The sequence below is a fragment of the Phaenicophaeus curvirostris genome, chromosome 4 (genome assembly GCF_032191515.1).
Source record: "Phaenicophaeus curvirostris isolate KB17595 chromosome 4, BPBGC_Pcur_1.0, whole genome shotgun sequence".
Lineage (NCBI taxonomy): Eukaryota > Metazoa > Chordata > Aves > Cuculiformes > Cuculidae > Phaenicophaeus > Phaenicophaeus curvirostris.
Genome location: NC_091395.1, coordinates 43,541,223 through 43,556,597, shown reverse-complemented (window position 1 = coordinate 43,556,597; position 15,375 = coordinate 43,541,223). Strand labels below are relative to the sequence as shown.

Genomic DNA, 15,375 nt, shown 5'->3' with positions numbered 1-15,375 from the left:
CTAGAGCTATCTAGTACCACTAAGTTGAGTGCTCTATTGCACTGTGTGAAGCAGAGGACAATTTCCCTTCTGAAAGGGCTGTGCAAAATTATTGATGAATTTTGTTTAGCCTGAAAAATATGAGACTTAGCTCAACTCTAGCTTACCCATTATGTCACTCCAATATGATAGTGAGATTATAAGGAAAATAGAAACTCCTAGAGGCAGCTGGACAGTCATTATTGCTCTCAGAAGGCTATTTGTATTTTTTTTGTTCTAGATGTAAGTGGTTCTTCTATATGCAAAAGACATAATGACTACATTACTGTTTTCCTTCTCAAAAGCTAAAGCCTAGCTGTAAAAATCTTGACTAATGTTATTTCTCCCTTTGCTGCAGAACGCACAGAATTGCAATAGAGTATGCTCGGTTCATAAGATTGTTTATTTGGAGAAACCACCAAAACATTAAATGAGAGGAGACAAGACAGAGAATTCCCACACTTACGGATGTCTAAAAAATAAGATGGATCAGTGGGCATGTTTACTTTTGAATGGAATTTAAAGGGTATATACAAAACTGCAGGAAGGAACTAAAACAGGGAGACAAAATTGGAGAGGGCCTATTTCTAAAAGCTTGTGGTGATAGGACAAGGGGGAACGGATATAAACTGGAGAGGGGCAGATTCAGACTAGACATTAGGAAGAATTTCTTCACCATGAGAATGATGAGGCACTGGCATAGGTTGCCCAGGGAAGCTGTGGCTGCCCCATCCCTGGAGGTGTTCAAGGCCAGGTTGGACGGGGCCTTGGGCAGCCTGGGTTGGTGGGACGTGTCCCTGCCCATCGCAGAGGGAGTGGAACTGGATGATCTTTAAGGTCCCTTTCAACCAAAACTATTCTATGATTCTAAAATAAGTCCTGGGCACAAGTGCTGCCAGTATCAAGGGGAGATCATGACCTAGGACCTAAACTAATCAGAGTCTTCGTAAATAAGTTGATTCTATATTTAGGAAACAAAAAGTCTCTATGAGGTACAATTCACTACCTACACAGGAGGAACACAGTTTTGGAGCTATGATGCTGGCTACCCCACCAGGATGGTTTTGGTGACTGTGGCACGCTAAGGCAAAAGGTTGTAAAGGACAGAAACCTGTATTAACAAACCTCAGTTATCCTCACACAGCTCAATTTCCCAACAGGCTACACTAGCTGGAACTGATTATAGACACCAAAAATTAATCTGTAGGAGCAGCTGGTCAGAAAAGCCATAAAACCAGAAACAGCCCTTGATTTATTCCTTAACAGTGCAGAAGGACCTAGTTCAATGTTACTATTACAGTATATCTATAAGAATACCTATAGCGTATTCAAATGAAACATTCCTATTGGAGTTAAGAAGCCGAAAATATAACGTGTTGGGATCTAAATGAACTGTTAGTCTAGAAAGAAATCTTGGAGTCACTGTAGGTAAGTGTCACAGACATATCAAGTCAGCACTCCCCAGCAACCACAGATGCAAACAAAAAAGCTGAATAATAATGGGATGTGTCGGAGAGAGAACCAGAGAACATACACGTGCCACTGCATCAGTCCTAATTCAAGTATAAACATGCTGAAATTTCCTGAGCTTGGGTTATCTTTTACTTTGTAACCCCTCTGACATTCAAAACATTGTGTCAGTAATTTCCTACTTTAATTAGCAGCCTGCTACTATATGAAAAAAAAAAAGTTTGCATTTGTCCTAGTATATTCTGTTGCTAAGCATTTGCTATTGGCCACTTTCAGAGAGAAGGTAATCCATAGGCTACATTTGTACTACCCTGCAGCAATGCTTAGCAGGAGCAGGCTATCCTAGCCTATGCAAGTAATTACAGGAATACGGTAGTGCTAAGTACACTTTGCTTTATTACAGTATTTTATTTTCATTTTACTGATAAAAGAATATTAATAATCACTTAAATCCTGCTGGTAGAAACCTGTAACTACTCCCTAACTGGATAGGAGCTGATAAAAAGTAAATTTAAGGAATCTGCTTAATAAAGACCCACCTAAACTAAAGAGTAAACAGCTTATTCTTCCTACAGCAATGACAAACCATGGCCCACTTTGTTGAAGTATAATAGTGACACATTTTTTTCCCAATAAAGTAGTTAGGCTTATTCCACCCATGGATGACTCTGACTTCCCCTCTCTCCCCAAAGTCATTAGGAGTCTAATTCAGCCTAAGGTCAGTTTGTTGTATACACATTCCTCGTGAGTTGCTAAAATATAAAGAAAATTCTGCATTTTATTATCCAAACCAAACACATCTAAAAATAAAAAGTGATTCTTAAAGAGAAAGGAACTAATCTGCAAGACTCGTAGAAATCTATATTAAAAGGAAGATGAGTAGTAATCATCCCATCATATGTCAATAGTATCTAGAAGGGAAAATGATCAAGTATGCCTTGATGTCATTAACATTCCCTGTGGCGAATACTCCCACTGAGGTTCTTGGGATGCTCATGTTCACAGAATTTGAACAATCAGTCCCAGAAAGAGCTAAGAATCAAAGGAACAGCAGACACTGTTATCAATGAATTATACTTACATTAATATATGAAATACAGTTTATCCAGTGTAGGATGAAATGTAAACGTTAACCACAGCATATCAATTCACTAACAACCAAGATAACACTAATTATATAACCACCGAGCCTAGTGTGATGTAAATTCAGCATAAGTGCTCAGATAACCTAATCTCCCATAATAAACAAATACAGCAGAGGCATCCTTGTGCCATTCCCTATAGCTGTCTGGAATTTGAATGACTTGCTCAAGAGATTAGTGGGTTGATTGCAGGTGCTCTTGGAAAGGGAAGAAACACTGCTTCTCTTTCCAGGTGAGTTTCTGGCAAAGATGACTTTCTTTTCCCAGTTTTGTTTGGCATGCTTCCAGTTTTTAATACAATTTGTTATATTTTAACCCTTTTCCTCAGTCACTAATCAAAGACTGAAGTGAATATGCTCCGTACTGAAGCATATAAATTAAAATAAAGTCCACTGAAGAGATATGCCTGTTACAAATACGCATTACATAGGTCAGTCACGGCAAAACTACTGTTTGGGCCATCCCTTCCTTGTACAAAACTGCATGTCTATAAAGGAAATAATGAAAAAAAATAAAGAGAAAAACCAGCATGAAACATTTTTTTCCAACATCGTTCTTTCTTCTCGAACTTTAAGTCATTCTGTTAGATCCTTCTGCTCCAATTCCTCATACCTTTGCCCCCATTCTTCACCAACAGCTATTGTTGTTTTTAATGTGAAGGAGCATCTTCTTTTCCTTTGTTCTGTTTATGCGCCTTCCTGTTCATCTTACTTGTCTCCTCCCCCCACCGCTCTGTTATCTGCTCTTAACTCTTCCTCTGACAGGCCACACCCTTCTACTACCTTTAATGTTTACTCAATCTGTTTTAGTCTATCACTGCGTTTTCAACTTTTTTCCCCTACACGACCTATTTATTTCCTCCAAGTTATTTATGCTGTAACCTAGTTTCTCCTCCTCCTTGCTTTGTCTCTTTTCAGGCTTGCAGGTTTCTTTTTCTTATGTTCATAATCCCCTGCCCCATTTGAACTTAATTCTCCAAACAGCGCACCTCTGCATGGAAAAGTTCTGGCCAACTGTTGTTCTTTCTCCCTTCGTATATGAAGAAATTCAGCTTCACCCTAGCTCAGATTGTGTATACCAGATTGTGTCAGATTCTTTAGGCTCCTAAATGTGCAAAACTGACTCAAAACATATAATATGTAACTGAGAAGGATGACAAATCAGATGATGTGTAAAGCAATAAACAGCTGCACTGTTTTAACTGTGTTATTGATTTTCCTGGGGAAGCAAATGCTGCTATTATTTATAGTCTGTGCTGTCTAAAATCCCAACTGCAGTTGGGATATGAGAGCAAACTAGCAACGCAAAGGCATACACAGTCTAAAGCTGATAAACAAAGTCACAGATGACTCTATTGTCATCCAGAGGCCTTAATGGAGTTTCTTATCTCTGCTCTGAATCTGGAGGCGTTTAAAAAAAGAAGAGTTGATGAGTGAAGGGGAAGACAGACAGACAGACAATAAAAGCATTATGCTGATCTAGTATTTGACTGCATTCACCTTTAATCTTGTTTTTGTGTGGCTTTTCTGTGTGATTCTGGAGTCATGCCAAAGTCACACCCCCTCTACTTTTCCTACCCTAAAACAATGACTGCAGGTTGATTCTTTAAGTCAATAGTCCTGCCTGCATCTTTCTGCAGATTGTTACCTGTCAAGTGAATGACAGACTGTGGAAAAGCAAGCCAAAAAAAAGACATCTGGGAGCATCCTGTCAGTTATCTGAGTGTTTACAGGCTACAGAGGGATAAGATCTCTGTAGGCTGGGCAACCAATTGTTTCCAGCAGTAATATCATAGGTCAAAATGTAAACTCCCGATTCGGCTTTTTCTCTTGGGATAATTTCCTTATGAGGTCACTGAAAACTTGAACTCCTTTCTTTCCTCCCTCTCCTCTACAATTCTCTGAGTTGAGACTATGTTTTATTCCAGTATAAAAGAACATTGCAGGGAAATTAAGGTGACACTCATTATTTTCTAAGTACATAGCTGACCTGTCACAAGCATCTTGTAAGGCTTCGCCGATACATCATATAAAAGCCCTGAATACTGTGGTGTAGTCTTACAGACATAAAAGCAAGTAAAATGCGTGTACGGTCCTCATGGCAGCATTTATTCATCTAATTGTAAAATCTCTGTTCCTCAACACATTCTCCCCAGCGCTGAAGACCCAGTTGGTATATCTTACCTCCTTCATTGTCCTTACTGTCCGTGCAGAGAGTTTCCATGGCTACATCACAGCCTGCTCCCCTCCATCCTGGCTGGCAGACACAGTGCCAGCCGTTTTGGTCCAGCGTGCACCTCCCATTGCTGTTGCACAAGCCAGGGCAGCCCTCTGTTGAAACAGACAAAGAAGAAAAATCACAAGTGATTTAAATATTGTAATTACATAACAAAAAAAAAAAATACAAACAAGTGACACTTACTGGGAACAGGCCTTAGGGACAGCACAAATACTGTAATTGCACATGGAGTGGAACAGCAACATTACCCGGGGAATGTAATTCTTAACAAAGTGGCATCTTTGATTGGCCTGACACTTGAGACACCACTTACCTGTACAGGCAGGAAATAAATGCACCAATCCTCTAAATACCTGCAGGCCAGACAAAATTAAGTTTGTTTTTTAATTTTTTGTTTTGGCAAAGTAACAAGAGATGAGGGCATAGTGCAAACACAGCTGTGTAAAATGATACATTTTTCTGTGCTCTAAGAATAGATTATTTGCTCTATGCAGTATTGGTTACTTACTGGCATAAATGTTTAAGCTCCCTGTTACTATGATCAAATCCCTCCAAATTCTGAAGTAGGAAAATGGGTATGATTTTAGGCACGCAATAAATGAGAATGTTAACTTTATCTGGTCTCACAGTTGCCGTATATTCATGTGAAATTACAGTGCGTTAAATAGTTGCACAAAGTATAGGCCAGTTTTAATGACTATACTTTATGCCAAAAATACATTCCTTTTCACAGAATAAGCAAAGCCCAGGAAATAGTGAAGCAGCTTAGCATCTATTCTAACAAACAGTAGGATTCAGGCTGCATACGGATGGGACAGGACCAACAGGATTTCCAACTAAATGTAATAGCTGTGCGTATTTGATTACTTAGGACGGACAAAATGAAATACCATAAGGACCACAATAAAACATTGATAGACTGAACAAAAACACGGTAGTGACGTGCTTCAAGACAGATAGCAGAGAGTGATTTTTTGTGACAATCTCCCTAAGGCTTTTGTGCTTTTACCTTTATATCCTATCTTGTCTGCTTTTATGGCCAAGGAGGGAAAATTTGGGAAACAATTAAAATAATTTAATATATCCAAAATCGATAATTGTTTTCAGTCTAACATTGCATTAAAAAAGAAACAGTATTTGTCACCTCCTAGTGATGAAATCTGGCATGCAGCCAACATGATCTGTATGAGGATGATAACACTATAAATATGTAGATTTTGGTGTTCCTTATCTATGACTGTGATAAGACACTGACAGAAGCAAGTACAGATATGGCACTAAGTATCTGATGAGAAGGTGGATACAAATCAGGTATTTTTGGACACAGCAATTTTCTGTAGATGTTTATCCAAAAATTTAAGTAACTGGCTAAACACTTCTTCAGTTTGTAGAACTACTGTCTTTGAGAACTAATTTACTGACCCATTTTAGTTAAGCTTAGTTAAGCTTAGAGCAGTTTTTCAGAAGTAATAGTATCTTTTTTTCTTCTGAAGACTTTTGATTTATTGACTCCTTTCAACCATGTACCTCCAAATTACAAACATTTCCAGAAAAAATTTATAAAGGGTTCTTAACTATCGTCAAATTACTCTTAGAAGGCAGAGAATCAGGAAAACCTCTTGTGAGGAAGGATAGTGTTGATGCCGTTAAGGATATTGTGCTGTCATGCCAGGCTGAGATTAGTCTTGGTACTCTTATTCTTTCAAATTGTAGCTGCTAACAGTATTTGTTGACAATTGAGGGCTATTTTTAAATTTATCTTTCTTCTGTTTAACTTACGGATGGCTTCCAAATTTAATTGTAAAACTGACAGAGTGTTTTAGGAGTCAACTGGGTACACTCAAGACTTATTGTGTAAAAGCCTGGATATTGCCATGAATATAGCCATATTCTAACGAAAAAAACCACAAATAAGGAATAGAGAAAGATACTCAGGGAAAGAGGGGTAGGAATATTTTAAACATTTTTCTAAATCAACTTTTCACCATAACTGAAGATACAAGAATCTTTGCTGTTTCATGATAAGCTTTTGCATCCTTGAACCTTTTAATTGAAAACGTTGCATACGGTATCCAAGCTTTTCCTAGCTTCATACAAAATACAATTATAACTTCCTATAGATTTTCTACATTCAGATAAACAAAAGCTTAAAAGCCCGGGGTATTCTATTGATCTGACTGTATATAAAAACACACATATCTATAATTAATCTGTTCTTCAGAACTAATGACACTTGTTCTGTGACAAGAGTATTTACAGTTTTGTACATAGCGGCCCAATGACAAAACTAACAAAGAAAAAGCACCAAACAGCAAATGAATACTATCTTCAGTTTTTGGTTCAAATGAAATCTAATACATGTATACAGTTTATATAAACGTATAATTGCTGATAAAATGTTATTATGTATCATAAACAAGATTTCATTTTTAGTTTGAGATGAGTTGAAAGTCATATGAGTTATATCTATAATCCATGGAATGTATGTAAGAGAGGGTTCTTTTGCCCAGACTGGTAGGTTTGTAACTACATATTCATAAAAAAAAGTACATGTAGGCATAGGCATGTCATCAAAGAGCAAATATACAGTACCTTTCACTATCTTATCCAAATAGTGAGCTTGAGAATTAGAAAGAAAAAAAAACAGACAGACATTTCAGAAGTGTAACATAAAACAAGAACTGTTCAGAATTCACATGCAAATCAAGCAGGTGCACCTGACATGAGAGGTCTTACATTACAAAATGAAAATGTATTTCAAAGCTTTCAAAAATGCAAGAAGTTCTCTTTTCAGCAAACATTGTCATGATTCAATGAAACTATTTGAGAAAGAAGGCCTGCAGAAGAAAGAGAAGCTACCTTTCTAAGACTGTTTTTCTTTTGACTTCTCTTCACATGCTTTGATTTTTACTTACAATAAAAATACAATCAAAGCTGGTTAAAAAATTCAACTTTCAAGACAATGTAAAAGTAATTACTAATAAACTTATGAGCTTTAAAACACTGACCATACTTGAAGATCTTTGATTTGTAGGCCACATACTGACAGCATAACCACCACACTATCTTAATTTCGATTGAATTAACAGGATTTTAAGGAAAAATAGTTCTCTGCTTCAACTCAGCCACAGTTACTCTCCTGAGCACACACACCAATTATGTAAAATAAGTTAGACTGTATATATGGGGTGGAAGAGGTAGTGTTATTAATGCAGTGATCCATTTCATTTGGAAAACCAGGTGAAAAACTTAGGCTTCAGATGTATTAAAATAAATACCATGGTATATCCAAGAAAAGCAAGACTTTTTTTTTCAAATGTTATGACACTTAAAATTTCACAAAAAACTTGAGGAGGCAGATGGATGAATGACAAACAGAGTACAAGACAGATTTAAAGAAGCAGGCCCTACTTTTAATATATGAAACTCAGCAGAGATGGGTTACGTGCTCCTTCCTTGCTTTCAGGAAAGAGACATCAACTAAAGTTGTGTTGAATGGGTAAATGTCATATACAAAAAAACATTTAGGATAGGTCCATCACAGGCTACCAAACCCAGGCACCTGCACATAAGGTGACAGGATATTACAGCCTACCGCAGCGCGGACACGCCAGGCTGAGTCAACAATGTTGGATTCAATCCCAGTTTTGTTGTGGACAAGGTCTCTCAACAGAGCCCTCATAGGGTCTCTTACTTTCAAAATCTGACCATTTCTAAATCTCTGCTGGATGATGACCCATGTCTGGCATGTACTCTGCCACTTGCTATTATCTCTCAACTTTGCCTATTGGATGGGTAAGAAAGCTATTTCCAACCATGGCCTTTCCTCTAGTTTGGATGAACTGGAAAAAGCTCTGCCTGAGACCAACGAGGGAGGTAATGAGATGTCTCAGAGGCCACGGTCACTGCTATGACTAAGAGGCAGAAATTTTCTAGTCCCTCTGTCTTGAAGAAAGTGTCAGGTGCCCGCCACACAGTTGTTTGGTTTTTTAAAAATCTTCTATAACTGTAAGGTTAAAGGAAAGCAAAGTAAGAAGATGAAAACATCAATTATAGAACATTTAGAACAGCAGCAACAATCTAAGTAGCTTTTCACATTAACCACAAACAAAAAGAAAAGTGATACAGCTGCATTTCAGAATGGATCTAATTCTTCTTTTACTCGTCCAATATTAATTCCCCCTGCTCCTGCACTGCTGCTCTTAGAACACAGTATAGTATGCGTGGAGGAAAAATCAAGCTTTATTCTATAAAATGGAAGCAATTAGGTCTGTCTGGGGAATGAATCTGTCCACCAGTGAAACATAAATGCCTATGCAAGTGTAGAGATAGGTAACAAAACATAAAGAAGTTCCTAAGCAACTGAAAATAATCCCTGCAGTCCCAGGCCCGCACATACTATTTCCTTTCATAAACACAAACTGCATTTTAAGAAAAGAAAAGATGAAGAAAATGCTCTTAAGATTTTTTGTATCCGGTAGTCTTAGAAGAAGTCAGTTGTAGACCGTAAAACTATAATGCTTGGAAAAAAAGTTCTAACCTCCAGCATCCTTTTACTCATGGTCAGTTGATACTAAGGACAACATTAGACGCTATTTTGGTTAACATGCAGTATCCTAAAAGAATAAAAAAAACAAAAATGAGGAAGAGCATAACTTTGCTGCCAAAATGAACTAGCCATGCTGTCTTTCTTATCTTCATGATGCTGCAACTGAAACAGGAATGAATCCAGCTCTGTGCTGAAGTACAAAATACAAGCCTCTCTCCCTCTGCATAGAGAATTCTAGGTGGGACTCGGAGCACTTCAGCAGGATGAAGCATCTCAGCACATGCTCTTTGGCAAGACACACATTTGGCACATGTGGGTTATGTTAAGTCCTTAAAAAATATAATTATAGACCAGACAGTATACCTACAAGGGTTTTCTTGCAGGTTTTAAGACTGTGAATTTTAAAATATTATTATTTCTAGGAGCAGAGAAACTTCATTTAGCTCCAAATGGAATGAAGAAAAACAAAAATGAAGATAAAAGATAGGATAGTCAAAATCCAAGATGATGTAAGTGGCATTCCAAATTCATACCATGTAAAACAGAAATGGTGTTATCAATATGTGTGGATATTTACATAAATATGTGGCCAATAATTGTATTTTACAAAGAACTCATAACAGTCAGGCAAAGTCACATTTACGATAGCATATTTCATAACCAGTCAGAATTTAGATCTTTTTTTTTCAAATGTAATGTCTCTCATTAGTCTCCTATCAGAGACGTCAGTGTCTTCCTTAGATTACTCATATGCTACTTCCTTCACATATGACAGAATAGCCACAGAATAAAAGTACATATTAAATTGATTTATCCCAATCAGCTCCTGTTTAAATCAGCATGAGTCACATACTCATTGATTTGATGTTCCTTAATTGGTACTTATAACACTGCTTTATTCTGATTATTCTGTCATAAAGGATTATAATGGTGACATGCTTCTAAATACTGCATAGCAAATTTACATTTCTATTCATTTACATTATTATCCTCCACCAGACATCTTCACCCATCACAATCTTCATAACCTGTACCCTTGAGTACAACGCACCACATATTTTTTGTAGTTTATCTGTAGTCCCATTAGAGCGTCAACTCACAACAGCTCCAATAGAATCATGAATTACTTTGCTGTAAGAGCAGAATTTGACCGCATAGCGCCACCAAAAGTGAAGCAAAAATAAAAAATAATGTGACCAAAGTCATGTTGATCAAGGTCTGCCTAAATTAAAAGATACTTTTTAGGGTGTTTTGCTTCCTCCACCTTGAAACCATGAATCAAACCCCTGCCTCTTCTCCTCTCCTTACTGCATTACACCCTCTCCCAATAAAAGAAAACAGAAAGAAGAAATTAGAAAGGGAGAAGAGGGCCAAAAGGGGAGGAGGAGGGGAGATAAATAAGAAATAATTTCAGTATATAGCAGCAATGAAGAATACTGCCCTTTTCTTCTCCTCATCTCCCACAATTCAGTAGAACTGTCTCCATTCATAAGGGAACGACTGCATGCATGTATCTGCGGCTAACACGCTCTCGGAGGCAGATCTACGGAGATGTGAACATCTTGCATGAGTCATGTTCACACTTCTGCATAACTTTGTACTAAGTGTCATATAAGAAGATAACAGGTCAAAATGCCATCTTAATTTCTTGGTAGAAAAACTGCCTGCAAGCAAACGATGGTATGTTGATGTTTAACTGTTTAACTGAAGCTTTCTATACATTTGTCTGTGTCTTTGTATTTAGGAAGTTTTAATATCTTCACTTAGTGTTCTGAATAATTTTTAATATTTGTATAAAACTTTGTCGACGAGCCATAGGACAACCCCCTCGCCCTCCACAAAACAAGAATATAGTGACAGTGGCCAAGTCAAACACCCAGAATTTAGGCAATGCTACATTTATGGCTACCTGTGCAATTTTTATATCCTTCTTCTTTTGTCGGTGTATGGAACAGACAGTCTTCATTCAGCACTTATTCTCTCATGAACAACAAACTGCTGATGCCCTAGTAGGGCAGGTAGGCCATGATAACCTAAATAAAGAAGTAACTTTTCTTATAGACTTTACTACCACCCTCCTCTTAAATAAAAATTATTTTGTATAGTATCTTAACACTACTAGTGTGAGCAGAGAACTTATTCTTATCTCATTTTACAGGTGGGTAACCAAGGCACAGAAAGAGTAAAGTAAAAAGTCTCCCTCCATTTGGCTGCAAACACCTGTGATGTGATTGTCGAGAATACTTAAAATTATACAGGATTTTATATACAAACCAGCATTTTAGCAATTCACACACAAGCAAGTCAGGTCCCCAAAAAGTGAATAATGATCAGAGAACAGTCTTATAAACTCTGCATTTGTGAATGACTAACAGAAAATATGTGGTAGAAGCAAGGGAGGAATTGAGGTTTTCAAAATCATTCTTAACCAGGAGTTCCCTCTATGCACCGGTCTCTGGCACAAATTAAGTGGAGTTTCCGCAAGAGACAGCCGTTGGCAGCCTTGCAACATTCTTACATCAGATCCATCAGGTGCAGAGGGAAAAGTACATGTTATTTTAACGTATTTTTTCATGCATTTAAAAGTTCCCAAGTCTTAGGCACATAAAGTAAACTGAAAAAAAAAGATTCCATTTTGTGAGATCACATTATTTTCAAGGTGAGCAACAAGGAAACTTAGATGAATGACCATTTCTGGTACCAAAGTAATAAGAACATTATTTCTTACTCCCTGCACAGCCAAGCAGTAGTGGGGGATGAGACACACTTTATGGGTGGTTTCACAAACACCTGCCAACAGAAGAGAAACCTGGAGAGTTTCATTGCAAGCTTTAGGGAGAATGCAGTTTATATAAACAGATCTGTGTGCTTGTTTTGGGGGAAGTGATAAAAAAGCCAGAACTGTCAGGTCTGGTCTGACTCCTCCAACCTACTCAAGATTCAGTCCATGGTGGTTTACTTCTCCCTACCTGTCTACCAGATCACCTTTAAGTTAATCTAATTTCTACCCAGCCAAAGTTTAACTATTCTAACAATTAAAACATCTTTTAAACATAAAAACCTGAATAGCCTTGTGATATTTAAGCCCAGTATTTCTTATAGCAGAGAGAGAACAGTGTATTGATTCCTTTAAGCAACTGCTTTCACTATCAAAGAGTGACTAAAAAAAGCCATGCACTCATATGCAATTTCTGAGGAGCTCCACACCTCTGCCAGAAAACTTAAGAGGCGTCTAGAATTCATAAACACCGTCCTAGCCTGCCTTCAGAGTGGTTCACTTGTGTCAAATTCATTACCCATTACAGCCTTGTCTTCGCCTCTTCTGTCTGGCGAGCTGCCTCCTAACTTGAATTTGTGCAGCTGATTATTCTTACACAGAACCCAGCATTTGTAGAATTGCACCTTATTTTTCTGCATAGCCTGTTCTATTTGTTGAAGTAAATTTAAATTCTTGTCCTGTCTCCCAAAGTGCTTGGGGGCAGTGGGCTTTGCTAACATTTGCAAATGTAATTCTCTCTATTCATCACTGAGCAGTACTGAGCACATGTTCTTCCACTGTAGGCAGCTCATGGTCAGCATCCTTTCTCTGAGTTTATAAGAACCTTGTCTTAGACACACCATATGTTCAGAGCATTGCTGCCAATAGAAGAGGATTACACACACTCTTCCCTTTCAATACGTTTTTCACTCCTAGATTCCCATCTTGCCCTTCTCATAAAGGGGAACACATGGACAGAATAATATACTAGTTTAGGGCAATTTTCTTTGTTTTCTTCCCTATCCAGGCCAAAACATAATCCTCATCCTGAAATCATACTTTCTTCATAATTTCTGCACTTTTCTCCAATGTCTACGTAGACCTGCAGCAGAGATATCTGCTGGAAATGTTTCTGCAGAGACCTGAAGTCACTGCAATTTAAGCCTTGTCGAAACTGCAACCATTCCTTGCAGCAACCATTTATGGGTTTTTACATACAAAGGCACATAAGCCCAATACCCTTTAGATATTTTGTTTTGGAGTCCATCCCAATTTTTCTATAAAGTAAGATTTCTCATCATTATTACTGGAAAGCCACATGCATCTTAGAATAAAAGGTTCAGTTTCTTTTAAGGATATAGCAGACAGGAAGTTTGGGACTGCCAATAGTTTCATGCGCAGGGTTGTTTCCTATTTATGATCTATTTAACTGGAAAAGGATTTAGAGCAAGGGTATATACTGTTAAGGTTTTAAAATGGTCCCACATGTACAGGTTGAAGAAGTTCAAATACCTATTTGAGACCTCTGACAAACTCACAAAGACCTGCCTGAGATACAGCTAAATCCTGATGCTTACATTAAGACTCGCATGAAAGAGAAATTTAGCTTGAAAACATAATAGGGGATGGAATGGGACAGGATGCATTATTGTTTCCATCCTTTTTCCTGACTGGAAATACTTTCAGAATGTGTCTGACGAGCATGCAAGTATACAATGTACAAAACCACTTACTTTCCAGCCACTTCAACTCAAGTAAGCTTTGCAAAATGCTTTGAAATTCTTCACATCTCAGAGGATTCTGCTGTTTCTGAAATGTGCCTAACTTGAACTTCACATGTGGTCCTCATTTAAATGCAAATCAACTAATTAGCAATTTAAAGTATGCTAACAGATAATTTGTATTTGAGATACTTGGTCTTGAAATGTGTTAAGGCCTAACCAATAATTCACCTTTTTTTCACAGCTTCAGATATGCACGCACGATCTTAAATTTACCTGGTAATTGAATATTTTTATAGTTACTGAACGTACAAATATTTTGCATATTCAAGGCTTAGGCTGGCAAATTAATAACATGCTCTTCAGGCACAGAAAAGATCAAAGACATAATTGTACTAAATTTCATGAAAACTTGTTAAACTGTGCTTATCAGTTCTCTGCGTGCCAAGAAAGCCATTTTTCATTTTCCATAAAGATTTTGCATTGAGGATTCAGGTATAAACATTGTAGTGAAATCCTGACTCCAATGTGGTTAAGTGTGTTGCAAGCAGGATTTCACTCACAGTACTGTGGTGAACTAACTGGTATTTGATGCAATTAGTTTTCGGTGTTTGGTTAATTTTATCTGAGAATAAACTCTTTGAACGGTAAAGGTTATACCTTCCTTCCTTCCTTCAGATACAATCTTACTTTTAAAATGAAATATGTACTGAGGTATAATTCCATCAACTCAAAAAATAAGGAAAACCATAAATTGAGGAATTTTGATAATTATACTACATATAAACAAAGCATAATTATCCTTATTTGAAGGACAACATTTCCTTCTAAATAAATTTCTAAAACTCAAAATAATCTTAAAATTTATGAGGAGTTCTTGGCATGAATGCTTCAAGGTACGTTAAACACCCAACTATTCACTATGAAATGTGAATATTCTCAGTAATTTAACTTTGGAGAAAAGTAATCCATCCTTGGCAACTTAACAGCAGTACTAAAATGATGGTGGTCATTGCAATACCAGTTATCAATGCTGCTCTCCCGCTAACCTGTAAATATGGAGAAGATCAAGCAAGCCCTCAAACTGGTCCACAACTTACTTTGTGAAGCCCATACTTCAAAAACATATAGTTTAATGATATAGAGTCTTATCAAGTTTTCTAGATGCACTTCCATTAATTAACAGGAATAACATATTTGTCTTGACGTGCTCTCTGATCTTATAAAATATAAAGTGTCATTTCCCTGTAGTCATATTTGACATTTGTAAAATAAGAAGCCCTAAGCTAAACATGTGTTGATGCGAGTAGGTGTGGACCATGTAACTTAGTGAAGGAGATTACTTCTCAGCATTCCTCAACACCAGCAGTACTTCTGAGGTTACAATGCTCATGGGCATGCAGAAAACCAACCCACAAATATTTCCATGTTTGTTCCTAGTCAAAAAACCGTTTTAACCAGCAATCAGGGACATCAGTG

The 15,375-nt window shown here is 37.3% G+C and overlaps 1 protein-coding gene across 21 annotated transcripts in view; it reads right to left on the bottom strand.

Annotated features, from left to right (window-relative positions):
- TENM3 (teneurin transmembrane protein 3) overlaps positions 1 to 15,375 on the bottom strand; it is a 485,815-nt gene that overhangs the window by 64,756 nt on the left and 405,684 nt on the right. For 11 of the 21 annotated variants that reach the window (XM_069855859.1, XM_069855863.1, XM_069855866.1 and 8 more), the window contains 3 exons: positions 7,461 to 7,487; positions 5,878 to 5,898; positions 4,814 to 4,960 (listed from right to left, as the gene is read on the bottom strand). In XM_069855859.1, the coding sequence (XP_069711960.1) occupies positions 4,814 to 4,960; positions 5,878 to 5,898; positions 7,461 to 7,487 (195 nt within the window). The remainder of the gene's footprint in view (positions 1 to 4,813; positions 4,961 to 5,877; positions 5,899 to 7,460; positions 7,488 to 15,375) is intronic. The other 10 variants (XM_069855864.1, XM_069855865.1, XM_069855881.1 and 7 more) reach the window with 3 other exon arrangements.